General features: G+C 38.9%; 1 protein-coding gene across 1 annotated transcript; it reads right to left on the bottom strand.

Moving 5' to 3' along the window:
• Positions 1-11900: 11900 nt before the first annotated feature.
• LOC122010745 (serine carboxypeptidase II-3-like) lies at positions 11901-16065 on the bottom strand. Its single transcript, XM_042567233.1, has 8 exons — positions 15693-16065; positions 15496-15603; positions 15071-15333; positions 14618-14878; positions 13385-13503; positions 13186-13278; positions 12396-12501; positions 11901-12161 (listed from the first exon to the last, which is right to left on the bottom strand). Exons 1-8 carry the CDS (start codon positions 16063-16065, stop codon positions 12015-12017), a joined length of 1470 nt encoding a protein of 489 aa, XP_042423167.1. The 3' UTR covers positions 11901-12014.
• Between the last annotated feature and the right edge of the window lie 306 nt (positions 16066-16371).

Raw genomic sequence — 16371 nt, 5'->3', positions numbered from 1 at the left:
TGTTTGATTGGGAATGAGGAATGGAATTGAATGACATCTTATTTATAGGATGAACAATCGGATAATTATGGAGTAACTGATTGATTGTTGTTGGAGCCGGCGGAGAATGATCTGTCTGCTTCGTCTGGGAATGTTTGACCCTTGTCGTTGTATTATGGAACGAGGCAAGCCAACTGTTTTTGGATTTTATTTGTTTTTTTAAGTTGGCAGCGGGTGTTCAACCTACATACGAACAATTAATTCTCTATGAAAATTTTCTACAGGATATAAACGAATTATCCATTGATCAAAAATTTATCTGTTGTAAGACTCGAGTCTAGCAAATTAAGACAGATGTATTACTGTACCATTGCCGAGGGCCAATCAGAAATTTCAAGATGGATAATGTCATTGTTCGTTCCACTATTAAAATTCAAAACGGCTTTGGACTGTATTCCCATCATGAAAGAGAGATTATTATTGACAATGATAAAAAAACTAAAAGGCTTCAACGAGATAGATAGTTTATAAGGTAAACTTTATCTAGACTTATCGAACTAAAAAAAAATTCTAAAAATGCAAAGATATGACAAAAGCTTAGACATCATATTCAAAATTCTCCATCGATCAAGTTATATATACCACAGCTCCTAATCAAGGCAAATAGAGCCTTGAAAGGGACATGGAATGAGTGACCAACCACATGTAATGTTGGTCCATAAACAATGGTTTGAAGTTAGAACAGATTAGAAGAAGATTAATTAGTAAATGCGTATGTGTGAATATGAACTATAAAGCATAGCTTTTGGTCAAGTATATGACAAGTAATGTGTGGTTTCCATTTTCCAACCGAAGGAAGGTAGGGAATAGTGTAGCAAGCATACGACCACATTATTAGGTCATGATTGTCTCACACTATATTCTTCTATATGGCCCGGAATGACTTGTCTAAGTTTGGGTTTGGTTTGATCGTGTAATTGTTCGAGATTGATCGTATCATTGTTCGCTCCGCTATTAAAATGGCTAGGTAGGTAGCTAACTTGAAGGTCCGAGATTGATTGTGTCTCTATTATTAAAATGCAAAGTGGCTTTGGATTATCCATCGTGAAAGAGGCATTAATATAAAGTTAATTTAGACTTCTCGGACCAAAGGAAAATAAGCATACGAAAAAAGCTAGACATCCTATTTTAAATCCTTGATCGATCAATAATACGGGATGTTACGAATGGATTCAGATATAACGTGATAGTTAATCTCAAGATGAGATATCAGTCTAAATTAAGAGAAGGTGACAGTTAAAGTCAAGAGGAGGTAACGGTCAAATAGTCACCCTTAGTAGGGCATGGCTCCTTGCCTAGCACTAGGACTCCCAATCTAAGGATGACTGGCCCTAGAGTTAGTCAGGCCCAGGAGACCCAACGTTTTACTCCTCTATTAACACTCAATGTATATTCGACCGTCCACGAACCAACTTGGTTTAATCATGAATTAATCATGAACCAACTTAGTTTAGTTGTGAACCAAACCAAGGGGTTAATGGGCAAATTTTTGGTTAAGGGATAATGGGTTGAATTTGAGATTTCTAATCCAACTCATTAAAGAAGATTATATATAGATGTAATTGGGAGATAATTAGATGCAAGTTTCATTATTTGGTTGATTTACATTTGAAAACTCAATCATCCTCTCCCTGTCCTCTCTCCTGTTTCCAACAAGAGGGTGCTCCCTCTTGTTGTTGTGACCACCACAAGGGAGAAAAACTCTCCCTTGTGAGCTTCTCTTCTTCTTCCTCTTGATCCCTCTTCTTCGCTTGTGGCTAGTAACTTTCAAATGAGAGGCTTGTACTCAATGAGTTGTCTTAAGGAGCTTAGCGTGGATACAAATAGAGGCGAGGTTTGACAACATTGCTACGGTTGATGCCCTTCTCGTTACAGGTCATCGGAAAGGTATACCTAGCATAAATTTTCTTCCCATAAAATTTTAATTATGCAATGATGTTTAGCATATTGTATCCTTATATATGTGTGGTGTATGATATAATAATTAGAAATTATTGTTGTTTTATTTTCCACTGTGCATGTTTACGATACGTGTCCTAGAACGCACCCGCATCAGGCATATCCCAACAATACCCAAATCATACCACTGCTAAAGCGCATCTCCATGCGTCCTTGGTCTTCTCTTTTGAATAACCATCTTCTGACAGGCAGTTTTTGAAATATGTTGCCAAGTGGATAAGCCATAAAAGAGAACATGAATTTTCGGACGACCCTAGTAAAATAGAGTGTAGCACCTCACCCTCCTCACTACTAATCTGTGAGGGTGGAGCGCTACTGAACTACTAACTTATCTTAATTAGAGTTGTTCACATGTAATTATCAATACATAAAACTCTCTAAACATGCAATTAGTGATAGCGGAAACATGTATCTCTACATTTTACTCCAACATGTATACACAACTAAAACATATCAATTTGAACATGCTAAAAAAAAACATATCTATTAATCTGAACATGTATGCAACATTAACACAACTCAATTATGAGACTAATATGCATAGCAATTCTAATGAGAAAATTCTAAATACATAAAGTCATTTTATGAATTAAATCATCTACATGAATAAACAATCCCAATAGTCTAAATACAAAATATCTTAATAAAATCTTTAACTAAATCCCAAGGCTTCTATAGTCCAGGCATCACACATCCATTCGCACCTCTTCGTCGCCTTCCTTTGCTATAGCTTTTCCTTTCCTTTATCTACAGTAAGAGGAAAATGCAACTATAAGCAAAATTGCTTAGTAAGCGCTATCTAACTCACAAAACTCGAATATGCATGTGAATATATTGAAATGCTATACATATAAAGCAAATCTATACAATCATGCTAGCATAAAGAACTAAACTTGCTGAATTTTAAACCTATGTGAAGCTTATTTCACTTGTTTAAAATTTATACTTTTATACTTCAAAATACTAATCTTTTCTTGGGCTCAGGCTTAGTACCAATGCGCGCTCCCTAATAGAAACTGGGGTAACGAGCCACCGGTTCTACAATGGTAAGACCATGGTCTTACTAGGGTCGAGACCTCGGAAACGGTCACCTGGATTTGTTTAATGACAACCTCGGAAGTCGATACTAGCCTTCTCAAGTAAAATACTTATACTTGTTAATACTTCTAATAAAAGGATGTCTTATACAAAACTGAACTGAAATACTTAATTAACACTGCACTGAAATGCTTAACAAAATTGCACTGAAGTGTTTAACTAAATTGCACTATAAGCTTACACAAATCTGCACTATAAGCTAAAAAAAAATCTGCACTGTGTTAAATTGCATGCTTTAAGAACTAAAACTAAAACTATTTGTTCATATCCAAATCTAACAAGTTCTGAAATAAGTTTCATGGCAGTAAACTTCAAACAAATCGAAACCACAACATTTTCCCCTGTTCAGTGCCACAGCTAGAAACTAAAAGAGACCAAATACTATACATAACTATTCCAAACTAAAACCTGTTCAGTACCACGACAAGGGAACCAAAGAAAGAATTGCTACTGTAAACAATTGCTACTGTAAACTTAACACATAATTATTCTTCTTGCTATGTGCCACGACAACAAAAGAATCAAGAAAATTGCTACTGGAAACCTAAAATCTTAATTGTTCTTCACGCTATGTACCACAGCAACAAAAGATAATAGAAATTCTGCTACTGCAATTCTAAAATCATAATTGTTCTTCATGCTCATTGCCTAGAACAACAAAATCTGAATTCCAGCTACAAAGCTTGAGGTAAACAACCCGCATGCTTGAACTTTACCATTCATGTTCTTCTTTGAAACTCACGACAGCAAACCCATCACAATAACTTTGACATTATAATTCGAAAACAAGGAGAAGCAAGGTCCGAAAACTACTCCTACCGCAGGTGCGAAGCACTTACCTTGCTTCTTGAACTCACAACCGAACGAGAAGAACTTCTAGGGTTTGCGGATAGATCAAATTTTCGGCTCCTCTTCGTGCCCACAAGCTCTCCTCGATGAGAGGATCGCGAGGATATGTAGAAACCTTCAGATGAACCTTGGCCGGCCGCCGAAAACGATGCCCTAACCTCGGTTTGTTTTCCGCCCGAGCACCGCCGTCGCACGTGAAGAGAAGAAGGGAAAAGGAATTAGGTTTTCTGGAAAACAACTCAAGTTCTCCTTTTATAACTCCAATATTCTGTTGCCTATCTACCACATAAATATATTTCGCTATCTATTTTGATCAGCACGGCCTTGCTGGGTTCTTGGTCATCACGCTTCGCTTAAGACTCGGGTTGGGTCGGAGGTCGCGGGTTCGAACCTCGGCCGAACCTATTTACTTTTTGAAACTTCATTCTTTTGGTAAAAATACCAAACGAACTCTGAAAATTACATAAAAATAGTCTAAAAATTTATAAAAATCTCTAGAATATTTCTAAAGCATTTCTAAATATTTTTAAGCACTATTAAGACTCGTACTAAGGAAATTTGGGTTGTCACAATTCCCCATACCTTATAAAAAGTTCGTACTCAAACTTAGAATAATTCTGGATATTTCTGTCTCATGCTGTCCTCACGCTCCCAAGTAACTTCCTCATGCTTCTGATTCTGCAAGATGACCTTCACTAGTGGCACTTCTTTGTTCTTTAGTCTCTTAACTTCTCTGTCCACTATCTGTGTAGGTCTGCTCTCATAGCTAAGATCCTCCTAGATCTGCACTGACTGAGGCTGAATTACTTGGCTAGGGTCGTGAAGGCACTTCTTTAGCATAGAGACATGAAATACATTATGTATTGCTGACATGTCTTGTGGTAAGTCCAACTTGTAAGCTACTTTCCCAATCCTTTCTGTGATTGCATAGGGTCTTACGTAGCAAGGACTTAACTTGCCCTTTTTGCCAAATCTCTTCGCTCCCTTCATAGGTGCAACTTTGAGAAAGACTGAATCCCCTACTTGGAATTCAAGTGGTCTACGGCATGTGTTAGCATAACTCTTCTGTCTGCTCTGGGCAGTCTCAATTCTCTGTCTAATCTTCTGGATAGCCTGTGTGGTTTCTTCTATCATCTCGGTCTGCCTACCCAATTCTGATTCCATCTCTTTTCTTTCTCCAGTCTCCAGCCAGCATATTGGTGATCTACACTTCCGGCCATACAGTGCCTCGTAAGGTGTCATCTTGATAGTAGCCTGGTAGCTATTGTTGTAGGCGAATTCAGCTAAATACAGATACTTGCACCAACTACCTTTAAAATCTAATGCACAAGCCCTGAGCATGTCTTCCAAAATCTGATTTACTCGTTCTGTCTGTACATCAGTCTGGGGATGGAAAGCTGTGCTAAACTTGAGTTTGGTGCCCAATGCATTCTGAACACACTCTCAAAAATGAGAGGTGAAGCGCCCATCCCTATCGAAAACAATCGACTTTGGGACTCCATGAAGTTTGATTACTTCCTTAACATATAGCTGTGCCAACTGCTCTATTGAGTGGGACACCTTGATGGCTAGAAAATGGCCAGATTTGGTCAATCTGTCCACTATTACCCATATCGCATCATATCCATTAGTAGTTCTTGGAAGGCCTGTTATGAAGTCCATGGATATTTCTTCCCACTTCCACTCTGGTATTGGAAGAGGCTGTAGAACTCCTCCTGGTCTCTGGTGCTCTGCTTTGACCCTCTGGCATGTCATGCAGGTACTGACATATTTAGCAACATCTCTCTTGAGTCCAGACCACCAGAATCTCTGTTTCAAATCTTGATACATCTTGGTGGAACCAGGATGCATAGAGTACGGTGTGCTATGAGCTTCCTCCAAAATCGTCCTCCTTAATTACTCATCATTGGGAACACAAAGGCGGTTCCCCTGATTAAGAACTCCACTGTCTGATACTCGAAACTCTGTATCTTCTTCTTTTTGTATCCCTTGCTTGATCATCTAGATATCTGGATCTTTACTTTTCTTTCTCTGTATATCCTCAAGCAAGGTTGACTCTAAGGTCAATGCAGAGAGTTGCCAATAAACAATTTCGACTCCAAAATCTAACAGTTCCTTTTGCAGTGGCAGTGCTAATGATGATAAGTGCATCAGAGTTGCATCGGACTTTTGACTTAGTACATTCGCCACTTTGTTAGCTTTACCTGGGTGGTAGAGGATTTCACAGTCATAATCTTTAACCAACTCTAGCCACCTGCGTTGTCTCATGTTTAAATCTTTCTGGGTAAAGAAATACTTCAAGCTCTGATGGTCTGTGAAGATTCTGCACTGAACTCCATACAAATATTGTTGCCAGAGTTTTAGTGCAAAGACTACAGTTGCCAGCTCAAGATCATGAGTCGGGTAGTTCTTCTCATAATCTTTGAGATGTCTGTAAGCATAAGCAATAACCTTCCCTTCTTTTATGAGAACAGCTACGAGGCCCATCTTGGAAGCATCACTGTAGATGTCAAAGCTCTTGTCACTCTTTGGAACAGTCAGGATAGGAGCACTGGTCAATCTGTTCTTCAATGCTTGGAAACTTTGCTCATATTTATCTGACCATTCAAACTTCTTGTTCTTCCAGGTTAAGGCCGTTAGTGCAGAGGCTATCCTGGAAAAGTCCTCCATAAATTTCCTGTAGTATCCAGCTAAACCAAGGAAGCTTCTGATCTCCCTGGCGTTCTTGGGTCTACTCCAGTTGTTGAGCCCTTCTATTTTGGCTGGATCCACCTGGATACCTTCTTTAGAAATGATGTGACCTAGAAACACCACCTGCTATAGCCAGAATTCACACTTTGAGAATTTAGGATAAAGCTGCTTTTGCTGAAGGGTCTGCAGTACTATTCTCAAGTGCGTGTCATGCTCCTCTGGGGTTCTTGAATAGATCAGATTGTCGTCGATAAACACGATGACAAACTTGTCAAGGTATTCTCTGAACACTCTGTTCATTAAGTCCATGAAGACAGCAGGTGCATTAGTCACTCCAAAAAGCATGACTACAAACTCGTAGTGTCCATATCTGGTCCTGAAAGCTGTTCTGGGTATATCACTTTCTTTCACTTTCAACTGATGGTACCCAGCGCGCAGATCTATTTTAGAGAACACTGTTGCCCCCTTTAACTGATCAAATAGATCATCTATTCTGGGAAGAGGGTACTTGTTCTTAACCGTCACTTTATTCAGCGTTCTATAATCTATGCACATCCGCATAGATCCATCTTTCTTCTTAACGAACAACACTGGAACTCCCCATGGTGAATGACTAGGGCGGATGAAACCCTTGTCAAGTAGCTCCTGGAGTTGTTCTTGTAATTCTTTCAGTTCTGCTGGAGACATCCGGTATGGAGCTTTTGAAATTGGATCGGTACCAGGAATCAACTCAATTTCAAACTCCACTTCTCTATTGGGAGATAGTCCAAGTAGCTCTTCTAGAAATACCTCTGGATACTCACAGACTACTCGAACATCCACCTGCTTGGGTCTTTCTTATTCTTCTGCATTCACAATGTGCGTAAGAAAACTAGTACATCCCTTAGCTAACATCTGGTGAGCTATGAGGGAAGAAAGGAACTTCTGGGTCTTCCTCTTCGGCACTCCTGTGAACTCAAAGGATGGTTCACCTTCTGGGCTGAAAATCACTTTCCTTCTGCGGCAGTCCACCGAAGCACTGTACTTGCTAAACTAAAACCAGTTCAGTACCACGATAAGGGAATCAAAGATAGAATTGCTACTGTAAACAATTGCTACTGTAAACTTAACACATAATTATTCTTCTTGCTATGTGCCACGACAACAAAAGAATCAAGAAAATTGCTACTGGAAACCTAAAATCTTAATTGTTCTTCACGCTTTGAACCACAACAACAAAAGAGAATAGAAATTTTGCTACTGGAATTCTAAAATCATAATTGTTCTTCATGCTCATTGCCTAGAACAACAAAATCCGAATTCCAGCTACAAAGCTTGAGGTAAACAGCCTGCATGCTTGAACTTTACCATTCATGTTCTTCTTTGAAACTCACGGCAACAAACCCATCACAATAACTTTCACAGTATAATTCGAAAACAAGGAGAAGCAAGGTCCGAAAACTACTCCTACCGCAGGTGAGAAGCGCTTACCTTGCTTCTTGAACACACAACCGAACGAGAAGAACTTCTAGGGTTTGCGGATAGCTCGAATTTTCGGCTTCTCTGTGCCCACAAGCTCTCATCGACGAGAGGATCGCGAGGATATGTAGAAACCTTCGGATGAACCTTGGCCGGCCGCCGGAAACGATGCCCTAACCTCGACTATGTTTTCCGCCGAGCACCGCCGAGCACACGAAGAGAAGAAGGGAAAAGGAATTAGGTTTTTGGGAAAACAACTCAAGTTCTCCTCTTATAACTTCAATATTCTGTTAACTATCTAACACATAAATATATTTCGCTATCTATTTTGATCAGCATGGCCCTGTTGGGTTCTTGGTCATCACGCTCCGCTTAAGACTCAGGTTGGGTCGGAGGTCGCGGGTTCGAACCTCGGCCAAACCTATTTACTTTTTGAAACTTCATTCTTTTGGTAAAAATACCAAACGAATTCCGAAAATTACATAAAAATCTCTAGAATATTTCTAAAGCATTTCTAAATATTTTTAAGCACTATTAGCACTCGTTATAAGGAAATTTGGGTTGTTACATAGAGTGAGCAGATGAAAAACCTAACTTGGGTCCAGTAAATCGGTTACACCTCCTTCGACTAGACTTGAAGGGGAGGCTAGTAATACGAGCCATAACGAGCGGACCCAAGAGATGATGTGGCGGTTTAGATCAAGGTGACGTGGTGATCAAAGTTAGGGGAAGAGAACATCTCTCACTTGGCCTCATCGCTCGACCAACACTGAGTCTTCCAAGTTTAACCCAGCCAGGTTACAGGCCCGACGAGAGGGGGCCAACCGACCAGTTTTGAAAGTGGTCAACCCCGACTGGAAGGTTTGACCTACATCATAGCAATCAGCTATATAAGCAGGCAGAATAAGGGCTAGCCCCCATATGGTCATAAATTTCTCTATACCTACCGACCAAGCTTAAGGCGCTTAACCTCACACATCTCTCTAATACTTGCTCGTCTAGATAAAGAGGTTGGTCGGGCTTAAGACACTTGGTTTCATATTGCTTTCCAAACATCTTTCCCCAATACGCCTAAGGCATCATATTATTCTCCGTACGAACTTTATTCAACATATATCAGGATAGCTTATTGCAAGAATAGGCATAAAGATGGCTGACCTTATTGGCCAGTCGGGATACACCCATATTCTTTGAACAATAGTTCTAGCATATAGTGCATAACTAAGCAGCTTGACATGAGGATATGCATAAAATTGACCGGCCTTATAGGCCGGCCGGGATATACTTAACCGACGGCACGAGCAGAGAATCCTAACAACCTGTCAAAATAACAACTATGTGTCAGAGAATATTATTCTAGAACATTATTCAGGGACCATCGTGTCTCCTATTGGCAGACCACTTATAACAGCATATTCTTTTAACAACCCCAGTCATGACAGAAGCCATAAAGATAATAGAGGTATACATGTGGGTAAATGGAAGATTTCTTAGACAATTATTGCATATTGCCTAGGTTGTACTCTTTCTATTACTTAACAAACATCTGACACACTTTATTACATCATGATTATAGAGGTTATGTGAGGTAATATATATAGAGGGAGTCCTCTTCGTTGGCAAGGTACGTTCTTTGAATAACGACAACTTACTCTCACGTGCACATCCTCACTATTCTTCATTCACCCGTTCGGACTTGTACTGACTTGAGCATTGGAGGATCGTTGTCAGGGACTCCCCCATTGATTTCAACGCGCTAACATTTTGTTGGCTTATCTCTGTGTACGCAAGATCAAAAGGAAGCTCTTCCGTGAAGTAAAAAAGTCTTCTCTCATTCAGCAACCAATCCACCGTGCCCAATACTCTATCTCTATAGTTTTCAGATAGGATCAGTGATGCCTGACACATGCTAGGGGACATTCAACGAGCAACTTTGGGGAAGGAGGAATACCACATGGCGGTTCAATGGTGCAGGAGGTCAGTAGGAGGTCGGTATACAACAAGTAGGAGTGTGCACACCTACTGATGATCCAAGTGACGACCGATGAAAAGATGGTCTACATGCTCCAGGAAGGATTGAATTGTGAGGTGTTTACTTTGGGTGACGACGCCAATGAGGCCTTGCGATTGATGTTAGGTGTGTGCCCTTTACAAGTCTAGCTTTAGGCATAGGCTATTAAGGCATATATATATATATATATATATATATATAGAGAGAGAGAGAGAGAGAGAGAGAGAGAGAGAGAGAATAGAAAAATATTTTAAAAGATTTACAACATGATCTTAAAGGATTTCCCATATATTTTGTTTTGTTCCAATGGATTTATCAAAATCTTATATTTCTTTTTATCCCTTTTATCTTTAGAAACTCTACCTTTCCATTGAATTCCACTTGTTACTTTCCTTTCTTTCCTTTTAGCAAATTTCCAACTTGAATCCAATTTGAAGAAGTGACAAGGGGTAAAATTGTGATGCACAGTAACTAATTTTTAAGTAAAAAAATATCTTCTTTTGAATTTTTTTAGAGAAAAGTTGTTGTTTTGTTTCATTACCTTAAAGCTTAAGCATAACAACTCGTTATTTTTAGTGTATGATTAAATTTGGTATTCTGTAATGAGAATTTTTTTTTATCAAATTGATGACTCAATCAACACAATGTACTCTTTTTGCGAGAAAGAAGTCATTTATTAATTATTGTTAGATTGAGAGAATCTTTATTATAAATGATTGCATACTGATTAAATTACTGTTATATTGTTCCTCCTATTTATAAAAATGCATCTAAAAGAATGTTTATTATATTTGTACGGTAAGAGTAAAATTTTAAAGTATTATTATATTGAAATTGCAATATATAAATCAAAGTTTTATTCCTTTAATTTTAAACATTTTTATTTTGATAAATTAGTAGGGAATTATATTTTATTATTGTTATTATTTGAATATAAATATGTTTATTGTCTATCTCAAGTCTGAATGAAAAAAAATGTGAACTTTTTTTTTAAAACAATATCAAAGCTCTAATGTTTTACTACCTAGGGCCTCAACTAGACTTGAGCCGACAATCGGCCTTTGAGTTTCCTCAATATCTTGAATGTCTCCGTGTCTCCCAGTTGTAACCATGGATCAAGTTAAGGAATTTGCTAATGCACTAGATAGAGATTAGGATGAAATTTCTTTACATAAAATTGAGCATAAAAATTTAAGGTAAGTTAAACAAACTCAGAAGAAGTAGTGTTTCTTCATCCCTCAATTCCAAATAAAAGCTAGTTTATAATATATGAATTAATTCTTATGAACTCATTGCCTAAGGATAAGGAAATTCAGTAAACAATGGTGGCTTGTTTATAATTATGCTGCGTTACAAATTTCGGTTAACAGTTTGTACAAGGATTGCTTACATGTTCTTCTTAGTGGGAATAAATCATTTCTAGATTTCTGTGAGTGAAGTCAAATTGAATGTTGTGTAATAGAAAAGTAAATAAGGAGAATGCAAAAGAAAACTAACTTTTATTATGTTGTCCAAGAAAGATGAAATCAAATATTTACCACGACGTAACAACGAAAAAAAACCAAGGGAAAAAAAAAGACAAGACTGCCCACGGATTATGTTTTCTATTTGTCTTACGCATTCCAAGATAGTCAGGTTCCACACCTGAAGAATGCTAGATGTAAACAAGGAGAATGTGGCATAATCACTTATTATTAACCTATCACACCATCTTAATTCCATTAATGATAAATTAACATAAAATTAAACCACTTAATAAGAAATTTCTATATTATTAATTGAAGTCAAACCATGATTAAATTGAGCCATAGATAATATTTTAAAAAAAGCATAGATTAGATTTCATTCAACTATTGAGATCACAAAGAACAATGACAACAACAAATGGATTGGTTCTCTGTTGAAACCCTTAAGCAGCCGGGAGATGCAGCCCTTGAAAAAAACTTTTGATCATCTCCAGAGCTCGAGCTGGCTGATAACTTGGAACCTCATGTCCGGCTCCTCGAACAGTGGCAAATGTCAAATTGTGATCATACACTACAGTGTATCCCGCGACCTACATATTCATAATAAAACCCATCAAAATTAATATCGGCCTAGCAGTCGTCGACATCGTTTGGGCAATGAAGAGAGTTTGGGCACACACAAGTATCAGAGGAGAATAACTTACTTCATCATCAATGTAAACACTTTCAATTCTTTATCTATTAGTGGTGGATTCGAGGATAATTAAATACAAAATATATGTATGTATTATTACGAAAAGATTTAAAACAAGATAGTTGTCTACCTCACTGTTAAGCATCCAATCTCTCCATGAAGCTTTCACTTTAAGCTTTAGCTTATTGAGGGAGTATCTTGTGGAAGTAACAGGAACTCTTCCATCAAAGTCACCACTGCACAATTGCTAGCATGGATAAATATGACGATGAACTAGGCCAAAGCTTACTTAGGGACAAAATTTGATCGAAAGCCCCTTCACTCGTGATCTAATGAACAATATCTTTTTTGTATGACATAAGTTAAGCAGAGATCTTAAAGTTATTATACTTGCACACCTACAACTACTAAATCAATGGGGCTCGAAATGAAAAATTGATATATCAATATCTGTTGTTGCACTTACACAATGTATATAAGCACTACAAAATTTACGCACCTACCTATACGAATAGTATTAAAACGTAAAGTTGATACGCCATATAATTTGATGAAAATCTCTGTTTGCTTTAACTGCAAAAAAAATGCTTTCATATGATATGGCAAAAGACAATTCACTCGCCCCCAGCGCCCCTGCTAATTCATCCCTAGGCTAACACGGAGGAGGTAGATTATAGATTACTACTAGCCATTAGTATAGTAGTCAAGGCATGCTCAGACGCACTGAGTTTTGGCCCCATGACATAATGCAGCAACACTCCATGTCTCAACGACCGCATCACCCAGAGGGAAAAAAAATTGTTCATATGATCAAGACATAGGTGGCGGTGAAGAGGATTTTCACTTCAATTTTGCCTCTTTAATTCATCTCGTAGATTTGTTATATAATGTAATGATCATGAGGCAATAATTTGTTTTACCTGTACTTCAAAACCCTAATCCCATTAGATAACAATTCGTGAATAATTGGCAACATTGTGGAAGGCTGATCTGACCAACTTGGTATCACTTGGCTGCATCGAGACAAAAATATAAATAAATGAGCTGAATTTTCATTATTTAGTTTAAAAGAAAAGAACTTATCAAAGGGCAGCTTATATGAGATATATATGTATATACCTACAACCAGACCAGGTGTAGTTGAGCTTTGTCACATTGGCATGTAGAGCTTTCTGTACCGCAGGATTATTAAGATATGCCTCCACGTAATTAGAAGTACAAGGATCAAAATTCTCAATCTGTATCATAATTTGAAAAAAAAAAAAAACATTTCAAGATATAGACATAACAATTGGTAGGCAAGAAGGGATCGGGCAAAGTTGCCATATTTTGAAAAACAGAACAAGATCGAATCTGTTAGTTCTATGATTTTTTACATTTAACTTGGCTACAGACCATATCCCTATTATTCATTCACAATTGATATGATTGGGAAAAAATTTTGAAAGAGTTTGGTGACAAGAAGAAGCCTCCTAAGGTGAACAAAAATAATATCCAAGTTCCAGCTCTCCCAAGTGGAGGAGCTTTTGAAACGCATGATCAAGGGGAATTAATCATCTCGCTCACTCGAATGTAGAGTGGCCGAGATCAAATCCTGCTCAACTAATCATGTAAAGCATAAGTCTCCCTTCTCCATTTGTGCAATTTAATTACTTTCAGTAACTGAGAAATCATAAAATAATTTGAATAAAAATAATTCTATAAAAAAAAGGGAGCCTGTGAAGGAAAGCAAAGCTAGTGTGCAAGTCTTGGCTCTTGCAGGTCGTTTTTGCATGAAAGGGGAGCCTCTGCACGACATGATCTAGGGCAACTTATCATTTCGCTCGCTCACGTCTAGAATGGCTGAGATGAAGTCCTGTTCGATCGATCATGCAGCATATAGGTCTCCCTTAGTGCAATTTAACCTTATCCAGTGACTGAGAACCATAAAATTAATGATTTGAATGAAAACTATGTAATGTTAGTGATTAACATTCAAATGAATTTGGTGGAGGGGGCTTGAAAGGGAACAAGTTTCTAGTGCAGATCACTTTTTAATCTCGATCATGCTCGATCCAGAGTCTGCCCTTCATGCAATTTTTTATGAGGGTTTGCATCAAGTTAGTTGTTATTCCATTTCTAAATGGGATCAAGAAGGGATACAAGTCAAAGACTAGAAGTTAACAGTTTGAGTCAGATTACCCTCTAAATCCAATATAACTTTTCCTAATTTAACTTACTCCTTGTAGTGATCAAACAAGAATGCAATGAACTCCGATTCTTGAGTTAACAGGTTGAATCGATGGATCTAAATTGACTCTGAAAATACCATGAAAATGAGGATAAATATAAAGATGCTTGCAAGAGACAAACCAAAGGCAACTTTGGAGTCGGTGTCACGCCCGATGAGAAGCACAACGGTGCGTATATGTTGTAGATGTTCACTTCATCGAAGACACGGCTCGCCTCGTCGACTACTCGGTCGCACTCCGGAGGCTGCTGCTGCGTATCCAGCGAGAAATTGCAGAACTTGTGGATCGAGACGATCGTCTCGTCGGCAATCAACGCGTGCGTCCAGAAATAGTCGAACATCCCCTTCTTATCCGTCTCCTCGTTGATCACTGCGTTTCCGATCTAGGGAATTCGAAAGCAAAATTAGATCTTTCGGTTGAGAGCTAGAGGAGATTGATCTTTCCGAAATTAATTTGCAATCGAAATGAGAACTTTCGATGAAGCATCGGAGGGGATCGATCCTTCCCGATTTAATTTGCAATAAAAATGAGTGGGGATCGATCGGACTGTTTGATTTCGGGATCCATGTCTTACCGCGATGCCTTTGAGGTTGATGAGGCGATCTTTGTGATGGAGTATGGCATGGGCGAGCTGGGGGACGTAGTGCCCAGCGTAGCTCTCGCCGGTGATGAAGAAGTCGCTCCCCTTATACTCCGGGAACCGCTCGAACCAGTTGACGAGGAAAATCAACGCATCGATCGTCGTCCTACGGTCGCCGCTCTTGGCGTAGTCCGACGTGGTGTTGGAGTAGGAGAAGCCGACGCCGGCGGGGCTCTCGAGGAACAAGACGTTCGCCACTACATTGGACGATACACGTCAGTCGTTCGGGGTAATAAGTAATGACAAAGCAGAAACCTTTTTTTACTCTACTGCCTAAACTTTAGGAAATGACATTTATATATGCATATATATATATATATATATATATATATATGATCATGATGACAGATGATCTTAACCTTCGTTCCAAACGTAGGGATTCCTGTACAGAGTCTTGCCATCGCTCATCACCCGAAACGGCCCGAGCTCCTCCATGGCGTCGTACCCCAGCGACGAACAACCCGGCCTTGCACCCACCCACGCCATAGCAATCATCACTCTATCAAAAAGCAACTCATCGATCTATCGATCGATTCATTTTCTACTAATTTCATACCTCCATTGAGCCAGAGCACAAGAGGCTTCGACCCGCTATTCTCGGCAGCCTCGACGAAGTAGTAAAACAGAGCCCGACCGTTGGGTTTGTCGACGGTGACATATCCCGCATACTGATCGAAATGCACGCCGGCCGGTTGGCCGGGTAGCCGAACAACCTTGTCGCCCTCCTTCAGTTTGCTATTGTCGTAGACCTTAGACTCCAGGTTGGATACCGAAAGGAGACTGCTAGGCCATGAAGAAGAAGACCTACCTGCTCTGTTGTTAAAGTAGAACTTGTTCAGAGCATCTCCCTGCTGCACTGTACCAGAAGCTCCGCATTGTAATAAACAGAGGAGGAAGAAGAAACAGAGACAGCTGAAACTTGGCTTCATTGTTTGATTGGGAACGAGGAATGGAATTGAATGACATCTTATTTATAGGATGAACAATCGGATAATTATGGAGTAACTGATTGATTGTTGTTGGAGCCGGCGGAGAATGATCTGTCTGCTTCGTCTGGGAATGTTTGACCCTTGTCGTTGTATTATGGAACGAGGCAAGCCAACTGTTTTTGGATTTTATTTGTTTTTTTTAAGTTGGCAGCGGGTGTTCAACCTACATACGAACAATTAATTCTCTATGAAAATTTTCTACAGGATATAAACGAATTATCCATTGATCAAAAATTTATCTGTTGT

This window comes from Zingiber officinale, chromosome 8A (genome assembly GCF_018446385.1).
Source record: "Zingiber officinale cultivar Zhangliang chromosome 8A, Zo_v1.1, whole genome shotgun sequence".
NCBI lineage: Eukaryota > Viridiplantae > Streptophyta > Magnoliopsida > Zingiberales > Zingiberaceae > Zingiber > Zingiber officinale.
This window is presented reverse-complemented; position numbering and strand designations above follow the sequence as displayed.